Source organism: Canis aureus, chromosome 32 (assembly GCF_053574225.1).
Source record: "Canis aureus isolate CA01 chromosome 32, VMU_Caureus_v.1.0, whole genome shotgun sequence".
Classification (NCBI taxonomy): domain Eukaryota; kingdom Metazoa; phylum Chordata; class Mammalia; order Carnivora; family Canidae; genus Canis; species Canis aureus.
In genome coordinates, this window is record NC_135642.1 from 12,313,275 (window position 1) to 12,334,604 (window position 21,330).

General features: G+C 49.4%; 1 protein-coding gene across 2 annotated transcripts; it reads left to right on the plus strand.

Annotated features, from left to right (window-relative positions):
* Nucleotides 1–9,363: 9,363 nt before the first annotated feature.
* Nucleotides 9,364–19,884, plus strand: IVD (isovaleryl-CoA dehydrogenase). Of its 2 annotated transcripts, XM_077880621.1 has the most exons (12): nucleotides 9,365–9,562; nucleotides 10,600–10,689; nucleotides 10,949–11,000; nucleotides 13,024–13,193; nucleotides 13,760–13,853; nucleotides 14,073–14,209; nucleotides 15,346–15,442; nucleotides 17,240–17,333; nucleotides 17,815–17,896; nucleotides 18,331–18,435; nucleotides 18,513–18,585; nucleotides 19,243–19,884. In XM_077880621.1, exons 1-12 carry the CDS (start codon nucleotides 9,419–9,421, stop codon nucleotides 19,374–19,376), a joined length of 1,272 nt encoding a protein of 423 aa, XP_077736747.1. In that variant the 5' UTR covers nucleotides 9,365–9,418; the 3' UTR covers nucleotides 19,377–19,884. The 2 variants fall into 2 exon arrangements, with proteins under 2 accessions (XP_077736748.1, XP_077736747.1); XM_077880622.1 differs by lacking the exons at nucleotides 13,760–13,853; nucleotides 14,073–14,209 and having other exon boundaries at nucleotides 9,364–9,562.
* The last annotated feature ends 1,446 nt before the right edge of the window (nucleotides 19,885–21,330 follow it).

Below are 21,330 nucleotides of genomic sequence, written 5' to 3' on the forward strand. Positions count from 1 at the left end.
CCTGGGACACCGGGATCATGCCCTGAACTGAAGGCAGATGCTCAACCGCTGAGCCACCCAGGCATCCCTAGCATGGCATTTTTTTTTAAATTTTTATTTATTTATGATAGTCACAGAGAGAGAGAGGCAGAGACACAGGCAGAGGGAGAAGCAGGCTCCATGCACCGGGAGCCTGATGTGGGACTCGATCCCGGGTCTCCAGGATCGCGCCCTAGGCCAAAGGCAGGCGCCAAACCGCTGCGCCACCCAGGGGTCCCTAGCATGGCATTCTTAATCTCAAAGATGCTTGTAGTCTATTTGGCAAAACAATGTGCAGGTGATATAAGTTCAATAACACAGCAACACTTGATTAACAGTGGGTTGTGCGTGTGACATAGTTGTGTCCTCTAGTAATTAACTCTGGACTAGTTTGGTTGGGGAAGGTTTGAAAAGGGGCGAGACTGGAGCTTGAAGGAAGAGCAATTTGAAGAAGCTGGCTAGATAGTTGAGAACTTTCCACGTTGGTGAGCACATGGAGGTTTGGGGAGAGAGAGGAACAAGCTCAGGCCGAGGCAGCTTCCTTTCCCTTCCCCTCTGCAGCTCCTCTGCCTGACTGTTCCTGAATTACAGCCTGTGTGGTAAACTGATAATCTCGTAAGTAAACTGTTTCTTGAGGCACCTTTGTGGCTCAGTGGTTGAGCATCTGCCTCCAGCTCAGAGAGTGATCCCAGGGTCCTGGGATTGAGTCCCACATCGGGCTCCCTGCAGGGAGCCTACTTCTCCCTCTATGTCTCTGCTTCTGTGGGTCTCTCATGAATAATTAAAATCTCTTTTAAAAAATAAAATGTTTCTCTGAGCCTGTGAGCTGCTCTAGCAAATTAAACCCAAGGAGGGGGTATCATTGGAACCTCCAGGGAGAAAATAAAATCATTTAATGCTTCAGAATAAAAAGCTGAGGGGATATACAGATGAGTCTTGGGAAAGTAAGGGGAACTGGGGCTTGTTTGGAGGTTCAGGGTGAGAGGGGACTATACCTGACACTTGACGGGGCACTTGCGCTATGCCAATACATGGTGTATGTGTCATATAGAGGCATATACACAAAACTCCTTGCTGCACTTTTCAGGTAATCCTCATTAACCACCACAAGGTTAGCACTATTATCTCTTTTTTACAGCCAGGGAAAATAGGCTCAGAAGTTAAGTGGATTTACCCAAGGTCAAACAACAAACAAATATTGGAGAAAGATTTGAGCCAGGAATAGCAGGGGTGGAAGGTACTTGGTGTTAGAAGTCTTGAAGATCCTTGAAGTCCAGGCTAAGAAATGTGGGTTTTTATCATCTAGGCCAGAGCTTAACGAACTTTCTCAGTTCACGATGCAGCCCCAGTTAGTGTCTCCATAACATAACCCCCAAAGAAGTAACTAATGGTTCTATTTTAAGTGGTTAGATCCAACAATTAGTAGGTATTTGAAAAAATAATACACATAAATCTAAAGGAAAAAACTTTCGTTTTTAAAGAACTACGATTATTCACTAATGGAATTGTCTACATAAAATGAACAAACTTTTTAGAATCTCTACAAGTAAGAAGGAGGGGTGCCTGGGTGGCTCAGTAGGTTAAACTGCCACCTCTTGATTTCAGCTCAGGTCATGATCTCAGGGTTGTGAGGCCAAGCCCTATTTTGGGCTCAGGGCTCAGCACAGTCTGCTTGTCTCTCCTTCCCCATCTGTGCTCTATGCCCCCACCCCTGCCACCATCCCCACTAAAAAATAAAAGGAGTTTTATTAGAGCCCAAGTTAAGACAGCTACCTGGGAAAATATGCTCTTGAAGAAAGTGTTCTGGAGAATGAACTGCTTATTTGTTAAAGATTTTTTATTCATTTGAGAGAGCCCATGCAAGCAACAGCAGGAGAGCAAGGGCAGGTGGGAGGGAGGAGGGTCAGAGAGAGAGAAGGGAAGGAGAGGAGGAGATTCTTCCCTGAGCAGGGAGCCAACATGGGGCTCAATCCTGAGGGGATCGTGACCTGATTCAAAGGCAGACAACCAGCTGAGCCACCCAGGCACCCGGAGAATGAACAGTTTTTACAGTGTTATCCTTTTTTACATCTTGTAAAAGCTGAAAAGATTATGGATTTTTTTAAAGGTTTGAGAGAGCAGGGGGAGAGGCAGAGGGAGAGAATCTCCAGCAGTCTCCCTGCAGAGCCTGAGGCAGGGCTCAATCCCACAACCCTGAGATCATGACCTGAGCCGAAATCAAGAGTTGGACACTTGATCAACTGAGCAAGCCTCAGGCACCCCAAAAGATTATAAATTAACATATAGGCGGGAATCACAGGTTTTACTGTCAAGGAATGCAAGGAGTAGGTACATTAATCAAGACCTTTTTCTTTTTTTTCTTTAGAGAGCGCAAGAGAGTGAGAGATCACGAGTAGCAGGGAGAGGCAGCAGGCCTTGATCCCAGGACCCTGGGACCTTGAGCTGAGCCAAAGGCAGACACTTAACCAACTGAGATGTTTTTCCTCTAGGCTACAGATGTACAGTGTACACTTGGTGGGCTGTAAGTTAGGCTTTTGGTTTATATCAAGTTTATGTACATGCTGATTTAGAAATCTAAATTTCTAAATGGCTTCCCTTATATATCAGGCTTTTAGGGGAGTTTTTCCTCTCACCAGAACGTTAGGCATTGCTTAACTTCTCAAACCTTGGAATCAAATAGGACACCACCACCTTCAAGGCAATAAGGAATCGCTGACAAATTTTCAGCAGGCAGTCACCAAAATGTTTTAGAAAAATGAATGTAGCCTTGGTATTAAAGATGGATGACAGGATTGAGAGAGTGGCATCAAGGACATCAGGAAAACAAAAATTAAATGTTAGGGCCATGACAGCAATGGAGTAAGGGAAGATTTGAAACACAAGAAAACTATAGGAATTATAGTTGACCCTTGAACAAAGCAGAGGTAAAGGACACTGACCCCTCTCCCAGCGATACAGTTGAAAATCTGCAGGTAACTTCTTTTTTAATTCTGTTAGAATTTTTATTAGGTGAGCTTTAGTTATTTTTAAGTAATCTCTACACCCAGTATGGGGCTCGAATTCATGACCCTGAGGTCAAGAGTTGCATGTTCTACTGACTAAGCCAGCCAGGAGCCCTAAATATCTGCATATAACTTGATCCCCCCCAAACCTTGATCTTACCAATAACATAGTCAGCCAACACCTATCTTGTATGTTATAGGTATTATATACTGTATTCTCGAAGTAAGCTAGAGAAAAAGTTATTAAGAAACTCATAGGGCGGCCCAGGTGGCTCAGCGGTTTAGCGCCACCTTCAGCCCAGAGCACGATCCTGGAGACCCTGGATCGAGTCCCACGTCAGGCTCCCTGCGTGGAGCCTGTTTCTCCCTCTGCCCTTGTGCCTGTGTCTCTGCCTCTCTGTGTCTCTCATGAGTAAATAAATAAAATCTTAAAAAAAAAAAAAAAGAAAAAATCATAAGGAGGGACACCTGGGTGGCTCAGCAGTTGAATGTCTGTTTAGCTCAGGGTGTGCTCCGGAGGTCCTGGGATCAAGTCCTGCATCAGGCTCCCCACAGGAAGCCTCCTTCTCCCTCTGCCTGTGTCTCTCATGAATAAGTAAAATCTTTAATAAGAAAAAAAAGAAAGAAAATCATAAGGAAAAAATACATTTACAGTACCACACTGCATTGAAAAGTCTGCATATAAGTGGCCTCATGCGGTTCAAACCCATATTTTTCAAGGGCCAACTGTAATTGATGGCACAAATTATAGGGGGAAGAAACCTACATACTTGGGGGTTTTGAGCAAGGGTAGCAGAATAATTGGTTATAAAATTAGGATGTTAAGACCGGCTTACAGCCCATTCCTAGCCAGATGGGTGTGGGTTGGAATCCCAGCCCACCCACTAAAATCTGGTCTTTGGCAAATTACTTCCCCTTTCTCATTTTGTTGTGCCCAAGACTGAGAATCCAAGAAACCACCAAGGAGCCGACACACCGATGCAAGCGCACGAGGGTTTATTTGCAAGCTCGAGCTTGGATCCAAGTATACCCGACACAGTGGAGCAGGGACTTGGACCCTGAAGTGGGTTACAGCTGGATTTTTTATGGGCTGGTCTAGGGGATTTTCAGAGGAGGTGGAGGAATTTCTCAAGTTCTGTTTACATTCTGATATGGGGCTTTCAAGGGCATTGAGCTCTGTTCTCATTCTAATATGGGACTTTCTACCACGGGTGTGGGCTCTGTTGTCTTTCTGATAAGGGATTCCCTGAGGAGGTACATTCTGCAGTTTTTCCTGTAAAGTTCAGCTCTTATTCACAGGGGCCTAAGATGGCTGTACTTGTGCTAATGCTAAACTTGAGGTGGAATGGCTTGATTTTTCTCGGCCTCCACAATTTCTTACCAATAAAATGAAATAATACCTGTCTTGCTGGATTGTTAAAAGCGCTGGTTTTACCAGGTCTTTGCAAGCCTCAGATAATCAACTTCCTTCTCAAATGGGAACTCTCACCTCACTCTTGGCATCAAATTACAACCGGTAAAAAAATAAATAAAGCTAGGGGATCCTTGGGTGGCTCAGCGGTTTAGTGCCTGCCTGGTCCAGGGTGTGATCCTGGAGTACCAGGATCGGGTCCTACGGGCTCTCTGCATGGAGCCTGCTTCTCCCTCTGCCTATGTCTCTGCCTCTCTCTCTCTCTCTCTGTGTCTCTCATGAATAAATAAATAAAATATTAAAAAAAAAACTAAAGCACCCACATTCATCCCCTCCAGCTATCATCTATCATCTATATTCTGTCTATGGTCAGATTTTTTAAAATTTTATTTATTTTGAGAGAGAAAATGTGCAGGCTCGGGGAGGAGCAAGGAAGAGAGAGAGAGAGAGAATCTCCAGCAGATTCCCGGGCTATAAGCATGGAGCCCCGTGCGGGTCTCAATCTTACAGCCCTGAGCTGAAATCAAGTGTTGGACACTAAACCACCTAAGCCACCGAGGTGTGCCCCCCCCTTTTAAAAGATTTTATTTTTAAGTAATCTCTACACCCAACATGGGGTTTGAACTCACAACCCAGAGATCAATTACGTGCTCCACTGACTGAGCCAGCCAGACACCTCCACAGTCAAATTTCCAATTTCTCATTGTCCTTTTTCAAACTGGCTTAAGGACAAAAACAATTATATGAATTAGCTAAAGTACCTGAATACCTGAGGTCGGTCATCTCCTTCACAGAAACAGAGAGTAGAATAGAGGTAACCAGGGGCTGCGTGGGGGAGCAAAGGAGGAGTTATGGTTTTTTTTTTTGTTTGTTTTTGTTTTTTTAATTTTTATTTATTTATGATAGTCACACAGAGAGAGAGAGAGAGGCAGAGACACAGGCAGAGGGAGAAGCAGGCTCCATGCACCGGGAGCCTGACGTGGGATTCGATCCCGGGTCTCCAGGATCGTGCCCTGGGCCAAAGGCAGGCGCTAAACCGCTGCGCCACCCAGGGATCCCAGGAGTTATGGTTTGATGAGTACACTGGCACAACGAAAAAGTCCTGAAGATTGATAGTGGTGATGAAGGCACAGCATTGTGCATATACTTAATGCCACTGAATTGTACACTTAAATATGGTTAAGATGGCAAATTTTGTTATGTATATTTTACTTTTTTTTTTTTTAAGATATTATTTATTCATGAGAGACACAGAGAAAGAGAGGCAGGCTCCATGCAGAGAGCCTGATGAGGGACTTGATCCCAGGACTCCAGGATCACGCCCTGGGACCAAGGCAGACGCTCAACTGCTGAGCCACCCATGAGTCCCTACTTTTTTTTTAAGATTTTATTTGACACTAAGAGATAAAGCACAAGGTACACCACAGAGGGAGAGGGAGAAGCAGGCCGTGCTGAGCAGGGAGCTTGATTCCAGGACCCTGGATCATGACCTAAGCAGAAAGCAGATGCTTAACCAATTGAGCTACTGCCTTTGCCTCAGGTTGTGATCTCGGGGTCCCACAGGCTTCTCTCTCTGCCTGTGTTTCTGCATCTCTCACAAATAAAATTTATAAAGTGTATTGAGGCTTCACAAAGTATACTAACCTTAAATATACACGTCAATAAATTACTGCTCCCCTCCAGAAAGGAGCACTATTCTGACAAAATCACCCTCTATGGGTATTACCTTTTCTTGAATTTTATATAAACGGAATTGTCCATCTCATCAATGTAAAATGTATTGCCATAAATTGCTCATAATGTCCTTTTTTAAAATCTATAGGATCTAAAGGCGATCTTCTTTTACATTCTTCATATCAGTAATTTGTAATTTTTTTATCAGTCTTGTTAGTGGTTTATCAATTTTATGTTGATTTTCTCTGTTGTACATCTTTTTCATAATTTCTATTCATATTCATTTCCCTCTATAGTTGGGGTTTTAATTTACTGGGGTTTAAATCTAAAATTATTTAATTTATAGTTGGGGTTCTTTTTCTACTTTCTTAAAATAGGAATTTCAATAGGAATTGAAAATTCATTTCAATTTTTCTCTTTTCCAGTGTATGCCTTAAAACTATTAAATTTCCCTCTATTAAAGGGTTTAGCAAATCCATTTGGGACCTGTTTGTTTTTAGCATCTCTAAGGGTCAGATAGCCATATCCCACTGGCTTTGCTTTGTCACATTTTTTTTTAAAGAATTTATCTATTCATGAGAGACAGAGAGACGCAGAGACACAGAAGCAGGCTCCATGCAGGGAGCCCGATGCAGGACTTGATCCCTCGATCCCAGGTCTCCAAGATCACACCCCAGGCTGACGGCAGCGCTAAACCACTGAGCCACCCAGGCTGCCCAACTTTGTCACATTTTCATTATTTATCCTTCCAGTCAAAGTATTTTCTAAATTCCATTGTGATTTCTTCTTTTACCTATGGATGATCTGGTTTATCTCATTACTCTGCTAAAAAAGTTTTCACTAAGGTCACCAATGACTTGCCTGTGGGCAAATCTGCTGGACTATTTCAGTTTCAAAGGAGCTGAGGACACCATTAACTACCTCCTAGAAGTTTGGGATCTTGGCTCTGTTAGTGGCCTAAAGTCTAGGGGAGACATTCTACCCCTTTGGCTGAGGTGTGACTCTTGAAAACAGGGTAAAGTGGGGGCCAGGACCCTGCTTGGGGTCTATAAGGAAAACTTCTATTTGGGGTTTAAAGGGGAAAACTTTTCTCCACCTAGGGGAGACCCATCATATGTGAAACAGTGGGGTGACAAAGCATCTCAGTCTGGACAAGCTCAGAGTCTAGATTTCGTCTTAGCTGTGTTTAGACCTTGGACTAATGGGGTGCTGTAAGAAGAAACAAATGATTGTCATCAGGTATGCAATTTCCTTTATTCTTCATTAAAAAAAATTCAACAGAATACATCTGAAGATCTAACTGGCTTTATTAATTAGTTCATGAATCAGGCAGCATGTCACCTAGCAAGAAGGGAGCTACAAGTACGAAATGGGAGGATTTTGTAGGAAGGAAGGTGAAGCATGGAAGTCACTAGCAAAAGATTGTTCCAGGCAAAGTCATCTTTCCTTAGGGGGAAGGGCATGGATTACTTCTTCCCTTGGGCGTGAGGGGGGCGCAGTGGGTGGGAATGAGAGGATCCGAGTGAGTGACAGATTACCTCACTGCTGCTGACCAGAAAATTCCAAATTGATTGGTTTAAAACTTTACTCCTGGAGAAATGGAAACTACAATTAAGTCTTGATTTGTTGTCCTGGGAGGAAGTGACCCCACCATGGCCTATGGCTTCCTTTTTAGCCCTCCTCTAACAGCCTTGCAGTGGGTGGTATTGGTGATCTTGTTCCCACTTTCTTTTCAGGCAGGGCTTCATCCCAGGACTCAGGGCACTCAATTTACCTTGAAATGACCTATTCAGGGCATTGGCCCAACACAAGAGGAGGAAAATAGCCAAGGGGGATAGAAGCTTAATTCCATCAGCTCTCCCTTCCCTGGTTAAATAACAAAAGTTCAACTAAGTCAATTTTAAAGATCTAATTGGCTTTATTAAGCAGTGTGACTCTGGCAGTGTATTTGGCAATAGAAAGGAGCACCCTCAGGGTGCAGAAAAGGTTTTTAAAGGTAGCAAAGGTGATTGCCTGGGTGGGTCAGTTGTTGAGCACCTGCCTTTGGCTCAGGTCATGACCCTGGGGGTCCTGGAATTGGGTCTTGCATCCAGCTCCCCGCAGGGAGCCTGCTTCTCCCTCTGCCTGTGTCTCTCATGAGTAAGTAAAATCTTAAAAATAAATAAACAAATAGGGATCCCTGGGTGGTGCAGCGGTTCGGCGCCTGCCTTTGGCCCAGGGCGCGATCCTGGGGACCCGGGATCGAATCCCACGTCGGGCTCCCGGTGCATGGAGCCTGCTTCTCCCTCTGCCTGTGTCTCTGCCTCTCTCTCTCTCTCTGTGTGACTATCATAAATAAATAAAAAATTAAAAAGGTTGATTTATTTATAATAAATAAATAAATAAGTAAATAAATAAAGGAGGCAAAGGAATAGAAAAAAGAAATTATTAGCAAAGAATTGATTGTTTCAGGCAAGGTCTATCCCAAGGGGAACACACAAGGCTGGAGGGTACCAATAAATTTCCCAGTGCTGACAGGAAATTCCCCTGTTGAGTGGTTAAAGGTTACATTCATGGGGCGATGAAACTAGTTAGGTGGGTAAAGTTAAGTCTTGGTTAAGTCTTAAGTGGCTCTACTCCGGCTCTGTGGTTGTCCTTTAGACACTTGTAACAGACTCCACCCCCAAAAAGTCCTGATGTTATTCTCGTACCTTAAAAGATTTTGGAAGACAGCAGCAACTCTTTCCAGTAGAATTCCAGAACCAATGAACCCTGTTAAATAATAGGGCAAATTTTACTGGCTTCTAACAGTGCATATCAGAGCCAGGGCTACTTACCCAAACTTAGCTATCGCAGACTTGCTGTAAAGATTTATTTCCGAGCACTGGGCATCTGGGGAGTTTTCCCAAGCTGTTTTGACGCTTCCCTGCCCGCAGAGATCGGCTTCTGCAGGTAGGGACTGCCACGTCAACGCAGAGGAGATACGGTTCCCCCTCGTCCCCGCTCTTCTACTTGGAAAAAGGTCTCAAATCGGGAAGATCCCAGCGGGGCGGCTCCACCGCGCCCGCCCCCGCCCCCGCCCTGCCCCGCGGGGCTTCGGGGCTCGGCCGGTCACCGCTGATTGGCTCGCGTGGCGCCGAGGCAGCGCGGCCTCCCGCGGGCGGCGGAGGGTGATAGGCTGCCGGGGCCCACCCCCTCGCCGCCCGGTGGGCCCGCGCCGGCCGGGATTGGTGGAGCCCGCGGGGCGGGTCGTCGCCGCGGGTGGCAGTTGCCTGCGCCGCCGCCGCCGCCGCCGCCGCCGCCGCAGGCCCTGCCGCTCCCGTGCGAGGCCGAGATGGCGACTTCGGCTTGGCTCCTGGGACGGCGCGCGGCGCGCTGGAGGCTGCGGGCGCCGCTCGGCAGCCTGACGTCCCGGCGGGCCCACTCCCTCCTGCCCGTGGACGATGCGATCAACGGGCTAAGCGCCGAGCAGAAGCAGGTAGGGAGCCGATGCCCTTCCGGGCCCGAGGCCTGCTGGCCGGCCGCGGAGCCCCGCGCGGCCGCGGGTCGCCCCGGACCCCCCGCCTGGGGAGCGCGGGCCCGTCTCAGCGCCGTGCGAACCGCAAAGCCGAGCTGCCGGCTCAGATACGGAGTCAGGCACCGAAGGCTCCCCGGAGGCCGATGGTGCTTGGGTGGAGGATCGGCAGGGCCACCGGCACGCGGTGGAGAGACCTCGAGTCCGAGGCCCGCTTACACCTGAACACTGGCTAGACTCTGGTTCCCAAGCCTGGGTAGGCATCAGCACCCGGGAATCTTTCTCGGATACACACTTCGGGGGCTTTGAGGTGCGCAGTGTAATCTGCTATGGTTCTTCAGCCCATTGCACCAAAGCACAAAGTTGAGCAGTAACGTGAAAGGTTATTTATTAAGAGATGAAGCTGAAGACGGGAGACTGTTCACTTGGCTGCTGGCACAGACTTCCCTTGAGCCTCCAGAAGCTCCAAAATCCATTTGGGTTGCAGGCAGTAGTAAACAGGGCTCTCACCTCGGAGGGAAAGGTCAAATCCTAGCTCAGACTTCTGCCAGGAGTTTCTTTGAGTAACCCTTTGCAACACAAAGTCTCAGGGGCAGAAAGCCTGGCATGTGCCAAAAATTGAAGAGGCTATGGCTGGAGCACAGTGAGTTGAAGAAAGGTAGTGGAGAAGGCCGGGAGAGTTGGTAAGGGTCAGCTCACACAGGGCCTTATAGGCCTGAGTAAGGAGCTTATCTTATAAGCACAGAGAAAAGCCATGGAATGATTTTATGTACGGGAGTGACATTTTGAAAAAAACTCAAGCTGTCTAAACTGAGGACCTTAAAAGAAAGATAGTTTCTAAGGAAGTATCAACTGGTACAGCCCATGAGTTTCAATCTGGTGCTGTTTGGTGGGGTTACTTAAGGCCTGTTTTCCTGAATGTGCCCTCAGGAGTGGAAATGCTGTTCTTAGTGGCAGCAAGGTACTGTTTCCTTGGCATCGGTCCACCTCTCTCCCTCTAGCTTCGTCAGACCATGGCTAAGTTTCTTCAGGAGCACCTAGCCCCCCAGGCCCAGGAGATTGATCACTTCAATGAATTCAAGAACCTTCGAGTGAGTCATGATGCCCATGCGGGGGGAGGGGTGGGGGGGTGGCTGCCGAGTGACCAGGGGGCAGTTTGGGGGCCTGGCTAGGCTGGGCTGGGAGCTATACCGCTGCCTGGAAGAGCTCACAGTCTTCTGGTAAATGAAGCCACCCTAACAGCGCAGCCCCTTTCCGAGAAGCATTTGGCTCTCCTTCCAGATGTGCCAAACACCTGTGACTGGCTGCCTTCTCACTGAGCTCACTATACTCACTCCTTTCTGTTGGCAGGAGTTTTGGAAGCAGCTGGGAAACCTGGGTGTCTTAGGTATCACTGCCCCTGGTGAGTACAGTTTCCTTCCCTAATGAGAACTGTTTCCAAAAGAAACAGGAAAGGAGGGGAGTGTGCTCAAACTCAGGACTACCTCTTGGACCCGAGAAAGCACCCATTGACTGTCAGCCCAGAGAAGAGTACACATCCAGAAGGCAAAGGTTGTGGGCAGTGTGGTTCACTTGGTGAGAATCACTTAGACTCTTGAATTCTGCATGTTTAATAAGCAACCCTGGGTGATTTGGGGAGGTTAGAAACTTCGTTATCATGCACCTGCCTTGCACCATCTCCTCTCAGTTTAGCCCTACTAGTAGCGTCTAGGCAGGACCACTCAGGACAGGTATGTCCTCTGCCCATAGCTAGCCCTGGAGCTCATTTGAGAGCAGATGGTGATATGGGGGAGAGTGATGCCTGTGTGAGTCTCCAGGTGAGGTGGCCAGATGATGCGTTTAATAGGCCCTCTCCCAGGGCCTGCCCATTGTCTTCTATGGGTCTCAATACTTGTTTCCAGGGGGAGAAGACAGGGAGCTGGTAGGCTTTGGTTTGGATGTTGGCCGCTGGAGGAGAGGCTCAGCCTGGCTTGCAGAGCCCAGTAATGAAATAAGTCTATGGCGGCGCCTGGGTGGCTCAGTTAAGCATCTGCTTTTGGCTCAGGTCATGATCCCAGGGTCAAGCCCCACACCAGGGTCCCTGCTCAGCTGAGAGCCTGCTTCTTCCTCTCCCCCTCCCTGCCACTTGTGCTTGCGCTCTCGCTCTTTGTGTGTCCAGCCTGCCAAGGCCTGGACAGCCCATGCTACTTCAGCTCATATTCATGTATTGGAATAGAGGTGGGACAGAGTGTTCTTCTGTCTCCCCTCACCACTTGGAGACAGTTCCTCAGATCTGAGCTGATTCGAGAGTCATGGTAAAATGAAATGATTTAAAAAGTTAGACCATCTTGATGGAAAATGATAGGGGGAAGCACCACTGGGAACCCCCAAACCAGACTTCCTTCCACTGTGTTTGGGGGTTTATGAGCCCCCAAAGAAAGCCAGTTCTGGTGAGTTCCGGTCTCCCCTTGGTTTTCCTGGTGGCTGTTTCCAGTGTCACCCACCTGTGGGCTTACCTTCCTGGAGTTGCAGGGGTTGGGCTGACCTTTCCTTAGAGCCTAAGATGAGCCTGACTTTTCAGTCAGGGTAAACATGTGGAGAGTCTTGTTTGATTTCAAAATTGTTTTTTGTTTTTTTTTTTTTTAATCTCCATACCTATCATGGGGCTTGAACTCATAACCTCAAGATTGAGTTGCCAATGGAGTCAGCCAGACATTCCGTGTACAAGGAGTCTTAACCAGGATTTACCCAAAAGGCAAGGCTGGGGGTAAATGATCCAGGACATTGATTTTGGGTCTGTTGACAAGGAAAAGCCACATTAATTGGTGAGGAGCTCTGAAATTCACTATCTGTGGCACTCCTGTCCCCTCTTAACTGGCCTTGCCTTTAAAAAAAAAAAAAAAAAAAAAAAACTTTTTAAAGACATTATCAACATACAACATCGCATAAGCTTAAAGAGTTCAACATGTTGATTTGTTAGCCCTGCTTTGTTAGGTCCAAACATCTATGCTATGAAAATCTCCCCTTCCTCAGTCACCTGGCATCCCTTGCTTGGTGTCTCTGTCCTTAGGGCTCTGACCCTCCCTCTTTGTGCTTCTTGGTTAACCCCAGGTCCTCTTTCATTTATTCATCTGCCTGTGCACTTCTGTGGCTCTCTGAACAGTGGGTGCTCAGGCTCTCTTGTCTTCAGTGAGAGATCTGTCCCGGATAACGCGGGCATTGCAATGACTTCTGCACCACACTTCAGCTGACCAGAGGCAACACACAAAGCCAGTTCTGTGAGCTTGTGAAAACAGAGCAACGGCATCAGCCTATTGACCATGCTAGGGGGTAACTTGGAATAGGTGCTACAAGGGGGTTTCTTTGCTGCCAATAAACATTGCTGTGAATGTCCCAATTTAATTTGGGCTGCCTTTTCCACTCTGCTGCACCACTTCCACTCCCAGCTCAGTACGGCGGCTCCGGCCTCGGCTACTTGGAACAAGTGCTGGTGATGGAGGAGATCTCCCGAGTTTCTGCAGCAGTGGGGCTCAGCTATGGTGCTCACTCCAACCTCTGCCTTAACCAAATTGTGCGCAATGGAAATGAGGCCCAGAAGGAAAAGTACCTCCCCAAGGTGAGGAAATATCAAGGGAGAAACACGCCAGTGTCAGGGCAACCAGCAATCCTGAGGCGGTCTCCCAGGTTGGGAAGGACTGGTTAGACTTGCTTTCTATGGCATGCTGCCCTCAACCAGATAAGGCTAGGAAGGGTCAAGGATTTGCTTTAAAATAATTCAGTCAGGGCAGCCCTGGTGGCTCAGCAGTTTAGCGCCGCCTTCAGCCCAGGGCCTGATCCTGGAGACCTGGGATCGAGTTCTGCGTCGGGCTCCCCGCATGGAGCCTGCTTCTCCCTCTGCCTGTGTCTCTGCCTCTCTCTCTCTCTCATGAATAAATAAATAAAATCTTTAAAAAAAAAAAAAAAAAGAAATGAAAGATGAGGACTTGCTTCCCTTGCAAAGGAAATGGGAAAGGAGAGATACTTTCAGCCTCACAGATAGTGGGCTTCTGTTCCAGGACTTGACCAATACCCGGTCTGAGACAAGTTTGAAGGGATGTCATGTGAACAGGTGAGAAGCAAGGTCAGTGAGCTCCCGTAGGGCACTTCTGAAGTCATAACCAGCCCTTGCGGTTTCCCTTGCAGCTGATCAGCGGTGAGTACATCGGAGCCCTGGCCATGAGTGAGCCCAATGCTGGCTCTGATGTTGTCTCTATGAAACTGAAAGCAGAGAAGAAAGGTAAGGTTCCTCTCGCGACTTGGGAGCTTTTGGATTGGGAGCTGAAATGGACAAAAGGACAGATCTCAGGATGAGGGAGCAATCAGTGGGGGTGGTCTCTGCTGAGTTTCCAGAGCTGTTGCCCCACTGGGCAGCCTCCTGCTCAGCAGCAGATCCGTGAATTGACTGGTTGAGACAGGCCAACCTGGCTTGACCAAGTAGCCAACTTCTTGTCCTTAGGTGATTACTACATCCTAAATGGAAACAAGTTTTGGATTACTAATGGCCCTGATGCTGACATCCTTATCATCTATGCTAAGACAGATCTGGCTGTTGTGCCAGCCTCTCGTGGCATCACAGCCTTTATTGTGGAGAAGGTGAGTGGAGGGCAGTGCCCGGGGGGAGGCTTCTGTCTCCTGACGCCAGTACCAGAGACGGCTCTCCTCAGCTGGTTGCAGACACAATCAAGTGTGTGTTCTGACAAGGTTCCCAGAGGTAGGGGTGAGGTAGAGAAGCTGACTGAAAGGAGGGTGGCCTAATTGGAGCCCAAGAAGGATGAGTCGGGTCTGAGGATGGTGGAGCCACACAGAGGTCCAGGGAGATGCGGGCAAGAAGGAGGCAACCAGATTTGAAAACTGAGATGTCATTAGTGGCCTTAGGGAGAGCGGCTGTGGAAACCGCCTGTGAGTAGGGATGCCGAGGGCTGGGGGTGGTGGATGAAGACCTCAGCAAAGCAGGGGGAGATAGAGCAGGAGTTGGAATGAAGAGGTGGACAATTGATTTTTTGTTTTGAAGAACAGGAGAAAATGGAGCAAATTATTTGGTAGAGAGAAAGTGGAATAGGAGAGTGAGGCATGAGGGAACAAGTGAGTAAAACCCTATAGGGAGCTATGGGACAGATAGGGCTTGGTGAGGGTGATGGAGGAGGAGCCATCTGCCTCAGGACTGTGAGGTGTGAGGGCTTGGAATCATGGGGTTGGGGCAGTTGGGAGAGAATTCTTTTTTTTTTTAAGATTTTGTTTATTCATGAGAGATACAGAGAGAGGCAGAGACATAGGCAGAGGGAGAAACAGACTCCATGCAGGGAGCCTGATATGAGACTCGATCCCTGGACTCCAGGATCATGACCTGCGCCTAAGGCAGACACTCAACTCCTTTGCCACTCAGGCATCCCAGTTGGGAGAGAATTCTAAGAACAAATGTCATATAGGTTTATAATACCCTCTGTGGAGAGAGGGGCCTAACCAAGACTGGAGGATGATTTCACTGAGAAAGAACTGCTCCCGTGAGAAATGGGGAGATCACACTTAGTGGCAGAGGAGAGTGGAGGGTTAGGGCTGGAGTTTCCAGGAGTGGGGTGGTCATACAGAGTGGGGGCCCTGGGAGTAGTACACAGTGTATTGTGCAAATTCAGGGACTGGATGGGAAGGTGGGTGTTTCCCAAGGGTCTGTGTTTTACCAGCCCCCTTTGGAGACTGGTCTGTAATCAGGGTCCCCTTTTTTCCCTGTAAAGAATATGCCTGGCTTTAGCACCTCCAAGAAGCTGGACAAACTGGGGATGAGGGGCTCTAACACCTGTGAGCTAATCTTTGAAGACTGCAAGGTTCCTGGTGAGTCTCTGAGAACGAGCAAGCCCCTGTCTGACCCCTTCATAAGCTGACAAGGCCTATCTCTGGGCAAGAGAAGCTCACCATTGTTAGCTTACGATGACATGCGTCTAGACGGTGGGCTTCCCTCCACCACCGTTGCCTGCTGGCCCCTGTATGTGGGCCTCGGGCTGCTGAGCAGCTGTCCTTCTGGCCAGAGCTGTGTGCCTGACTGCGGCTGTCACGAAGGGTGCTATTTCCTATGTGACTGATACACCGTGCCTGGGGTAGTATGCCAGTATCTGGAATAGATGGGTAAGATGTGCCCTCACCCTCTAATGTCCTCCAGACTTCCTTGTTTCTGCGTTTCCCTGGATAGCCCACGTGAGATATTCATTAATGATGCAAAACAACCACTCAGATAAACTGATGGAAGCCAGATTCAGTGAAGACAAGGCAATTCAATTTGAGTATTTTTGCAATTAGACAAAGGGCATAGATTTGATGACCAGCTAGGTTTGCTCTGTGCTTCAGCCGTAGACCTTCCCTCTCCCATGACCCAGGACCCCAGAACAGTATGCTTTGGTTACAAGGAACATCTGCAGGGGGTGGGACTGCAGGGGGTGGGATCAGTGCGGATCCTTGTTATCAGGAAACAACCGCCATTGTTAGGCAGGTCAGTGGTCCATGCTGTCCTGAATTTCCTGCTCACACCTCCCAAGGCCATCCAGTGCCCTGGCTTCCGGGTGGGGAGGTGCTCAGCAGATTCTGTAAGTAGCACTGAATGACTCATCTCTTAGACAAAGACTGTTCCACAGACCACTCTTGTCAGGGGTGGGGGCCAGTGAGATTGGAGCAGAGAGCAGATCCAGCCTGGGGAATAGTACTTCTCTGTCTCTTTTAAGGGCTTGGGTAAAAAGAACTAGGGAGGGGTTGTATGGCTTCTAGACCAAATTAACTTTTTTTTTTTTTTTTTTTTAAGATTTTATTTATTTATTCATGAGATTGAGAGAGAGAGGCAGAGACACAGGCAGAGGGAGAAGCAGGCTCCATGTGGGGAGCCTGACATGGGACTCGATCCTGGGTCTCCAGGATCAGGCCCTGGGCTGAAGGCAGCACCACACCGCTGAGCCACCCAGGCTGCCCCCAAATTAGCTTTTCTTTCCCATCCAAAGCAGTCGAGGAAGAGAAAGGGAACATTTATTTGAGAGAAAGAGCTCGAGCATGAGCGGGGAGGGGCAGACTCAGACTCTCCCCCTGAACAGGGAGCCTGACCCAACACTGCTCCGGATAGCAGGACCCGGAGATCATGACCTGAGCCAAAGACAGACATTTAACCGCCTGAGCCCCCTAAGCGCCCCCTAGCAAGCTCTAATTGTGACTGTAAGTAGTAAATTCCATCCTTTTCTCTCACTCAGAACCCTGGTTGGAGGTCAGAGGTCAGGTGACATTTTAGTGCCTGTGTGAAAGCCACGGTACCAAACCTGGCAGCTTTTTTTTTTTTTTGGCAGCTTTTATAAAAATGAGTGAGCACCTGGGTGGCTCAGTCAGTTAATCCTTCACCTTCAGCTCAGGTCATGATTCTGGGATCCTGGGATGGAGCCCTGCATCGGGCTCTCCGCTCTGTGGGGAGCCTGCTTCTCCCTCTCCCTCTGCCTACTGTTCTCCCTGGTTGTGCTCTTGCACATGCTCACTCGCGCTCTCTCTTTCTCTGTCAAGTAAATAAAATCTTAAATATATATATATATATATATATAAATTTTTTAAAGTAAGGAGGCTGTGACCAGCCCTCTTCCCCCTGACTGGTGCTTTTCCTGGCAGCTGCCAACATCCTGGGCCATCTAAGTAAGGGCGTCTACGTGCTGATGAGTGGGCTGGACCTGGAACGGCTCGTGCTGTCTGGTGGGCCCCTTGGGTGAGTGTGAGGCTTGGGGGGAGCTGGGTGTTTGGTGTCCTTGGCAGGTGGTGCCATCTACAGCCTTCCCCTTGGGGGCCAATGGGAACTACTTCCTGGGAGCTGTACCTTCTTTCTTGGAGACAAAATGAACAAACCTCCTCTCAAATGTACGTCCTTCACAATGAAGGGAAATATTATTAGCCAAAAGGCCTGAGGAGCAATAGTGCTTGATTACTCAGGATGAAGCAGGGCACCCAAGCTCTAAGACCTGTCTGCACAGGAGTCCTGCCACTCCATCTGATGTCAGGGAAAGGGGCACAAGTCCTGGGCAGTCAGTGCAGCGACCGAGCAGGGGTGACAAGAGTCCTCATGTTCCCTTTCTGTTCCCCGGGACCCTGTTCCTTGCCATGCCAAGCTGTATGCCCCCAAGCCTTCCCACACTGGCATTTTGCCACCCCAGCTGGCAATGCGGGTACAGTGCCTTTCTCTTCCCTGGCAGGCTCATGCAGGCCGTCCTCGACCACACCATACCCTACCTACACACAAGGGAAGCCTTTGGCCAGAAGATCGGCCACTTCCAGGTGAGTCGAAATCTTTGGCTGAAATGGACTTTTTCATCGGGTTCAAATGTTCTTTAACAAACAAGCCAGGTATTTAACATCTTTTGCCACCAAAATGAGTCTGAATGCCTGGGCACGTGGGCTTCCTCGGCATGCCACCTGGCTTTGGGATTTAGCGGGAAGGCGATCACATGGCGGCTCGCTCCCGACACGCGAAGGCACTAGACGTTGCAAGGCTGAATGGCAAGGCGCACAGGTTGTGGGCAGGCACCGGGGAAGGGAGCAGTGTTCTAGTCACGAGGGCACTCTGGGCAAGTCCAGTCCCCTCTCCGTGCCCCGCATCACCGGGCCTGGCTAGCAGGTTGCTAGCGCTAACCAGCTTTTGGTGACCAGGGGGAGTGTCTGAGAGGAATGTGGCTCCAGCATGTTGACTTGTGACCTCCCCTCGCACCCAGCTGATGCAGGGGAAGATGGCCGACATGTACACCCGCCTCATGGCGTGCCGGCAGTATGTCTACAACGTCGCCAAGGCCTGTGATCAAGGCCACTGCACTGCCAAGGTAAAGGCCAGCCGTTGGGACTCCCTGCCCGCGCGGTGCCGGCGGGGCCCTGGCTGACCCAGAGCCCCCTCCCACAGGACTGCGCGGGGGTGATTCTTTACTCAGCTGAGTGCGCCACACGGGTTGCCCTGGATGGCATTCAGTGCTTCGGTGAGTGGCCCCACTCCCTGCTCCCAGCACGGGCGGTTTCCTCTTCCCTCCTCTCTCTGCCTCTGCTCACTGCAGCAGGGCTGGCACCTTCAGGCTCCTTCTCCCCAGCTACTAGCAGGACATGTTAAAGCAAATGAGAAAAGCGCTGGAAGCCACGAGGCAGGAAGCTGCTCCTGCCTTCAGTGGTGCCTCCCTCTCACACTGCCTGCCCGGTCCTGTGAACACTGGGAGACGGGGAAGGAGGGATGGTGGGACAGCCTCGTGTCAGCGCTGCACAGAGGTCAAGAGCACAGACTTGAGCCAGGAGGCCTAGGTTTGAGCCCCAGCCCAACCACCAACTGGCTTTGTAAATTATGCTGATTACCTAAACCTTCCTGGGCCTGGCATCCAGTGAGCTCAATGCAGTATCTTCTTGTCCTCCTTCCCGGGTCTGCCAGTGGCTGTCTCCATCTCTGCCTGGTGTCCTCAGCTCTCTGAGTGGCCCTCCAGCTCCTTGTCTCTGCTCCCACAGCCTCCCCTCTCGCCACTATTTGCTGCATCTCTCTCATCAGTCTCTCCCCCTCTGGCCTGTTCCTGTACACTTGGCTTTCTGTTGGCTTTCCTCACTGCCCATCACCTCCTGTTGCCCTTTCTTCTCTGCTCAAACCCTGGCTGCAGGTGCCAATGGCTACATCAACGACTTTCCCATGGGCCGCTTTCTGCGAGATGCCAAGCTGTATGAGATTGGGGCTGGGACCAGTGAGGTGAGGCGACTGGTCATCGGCAGGGCCTTCAACGCAGACTTCCACTAACCCCAGGACCCTTCACCCCCTTTCTCAGCACCTAGAGGCCTTTCTTTGGGAGTAGAGATACAGCAGCTCTTCTGCTGCCCAGCTGCACTTGTGTCAGCCCTTGGCCTCTGCATGAGGTTGAGGTCTCTACTACGGCTGGCAAGTGCTGTGGGCCTCAGAGCCTGCCCCCCGAGATGCTGCAAGTTGAAGGCGGGCCTGGGGGAAAGGGAGCAACACTTCCAGTCACAACTTCTGGTCTGAAGATACTGTAGGACATTAATGGGAGTTGTGGTGCGTGGAGGGCCTACCTGAAAAGTGTTCCATGGGTTCAGATGAACTCAGCAAGGGATGCCTGGGTGGCTCAACAGTTGAGCGAGTATCTGCTTTCAGCTCAGGGCATGATCCCGGACTCCCGGGATCGAGTCCCACATCGGGCACCCTGTGAGTAGCCTGCTTCTTCCTCTGCCAGTGTCTCTGCCTCTCTCTCTGTATCTCTCATGAATAAATAAATACAATCTAAAAAAACAAATGGACTCAGCAAGAACCATACTGGCTTTTCTGGGGCTTGCTGGGAAGGCTTTGTGACTCTAACTCCTGAGCACTCCACTTCCCTGGGTGAGCACTAGTGGCTGGCAGGCAGCCACCTTTTTTTTTTTTTTTTTGGCTATGTCTCTGGCAGGGAGCCCAGTACATCAGAAGCACTGCCCCTCTACATGTATTTGAACCTGGTAGCCTCTTTTTTCTAGGGGGAAGAAAAAAAAAAAACCCAAACCTAGCCTTTGTTTCTGCTGATTTCTAGAGGCATGAGCTCCCAATAGTTTAAGAGCATGCACCCACTCAGCAGCCGTTCTCCCATTCCCCCAGGGCTTCATTTGTGAGAACTGAAACCCTACCACGTGGGGGTGGAGCTGCAGGGATAGGCACCTCAGAACACCTATGCGACCCAGAGGCAGAGGTCTGTGCTTGTGAGGGATCGGCTCGGGGCCAGGCCAGCCTCCTTGGCAGCAGCTCTGAGCCCTTCAGCACTGCCCTGCCACCACCACCATCCAGTCCTGGCTAGATGACAGCCTACAGCTGACTGGGCAGCTGGCCTGGTTGGCAGCTCCACTCCAGCCAAGGCTGCCCGTGTACATTTCTCTGGATGCCCTATGGCTAGTTTTGTTATGACAGCTCGGTGGCTGCTGCCGTTTTGTATTAAACATTAGGAAGCAAATCTATCTGCTTCCAAACTGGTGTTTTGGGGGGGAGAAGCAATCTACCTGCTACTGCCTCCTATCTGGCACTAGCCATGTGTCTTTGGAGAATGGCTTGTCCAGGTCCTACTCCTGCCCTCCTGCCAGCTCATTGGTGATGCCAGACAAAGAGATAGCATCTGTCTTTAGGAGAGAAGAGGTTTCAAACTCTCCCAGATCTCCCAGTGTTTTTTTAAAGGAAAGAGGGAGCCCAGAGAGTTAAGAGTCTTAGAGCTAGAAGGAAGTTTACACATTTCTGGACACCGTCCCCTTGGTTTTTAAAAAAGACCAATACAGGGGCGCCTGGGTGGTTCAGTCAGTTAAGCATCCAACTCTTGGTTTCAGCTCAGGGTCATGCGATTGGGCTCCATGCTCAGTGGAGCCCTGCTCTAGATTCTTTCCCTCCTTTCCCCCCACCCTCTGCTCCTCCACCTGCTTACACACCCTCTCACATAAATAAAACAAACTCTTACAAGACCAAGACAATTTGATTTTCCCAAGGTTGGAACTGGAGCTAGGATCCAGATCAGCAGAAATGAGAATGCCAGCCTGGAGCCCCACTGCACAGTCAAGAGTGGAATGGGTTAGGGTTGTTCCAATGTATCTAAATTCCCTAAAAGAACTGGTTTTCTTGGCTCTCAGCCCAGGGGTGCCTTTCTGACTTTTGGTCCTGGCCTGTAGCCAAGTGCTATTCCAGCCTGAAGCTTGAGACAGGTGGGAGTTCTCTCCTTACCAATCCCAGC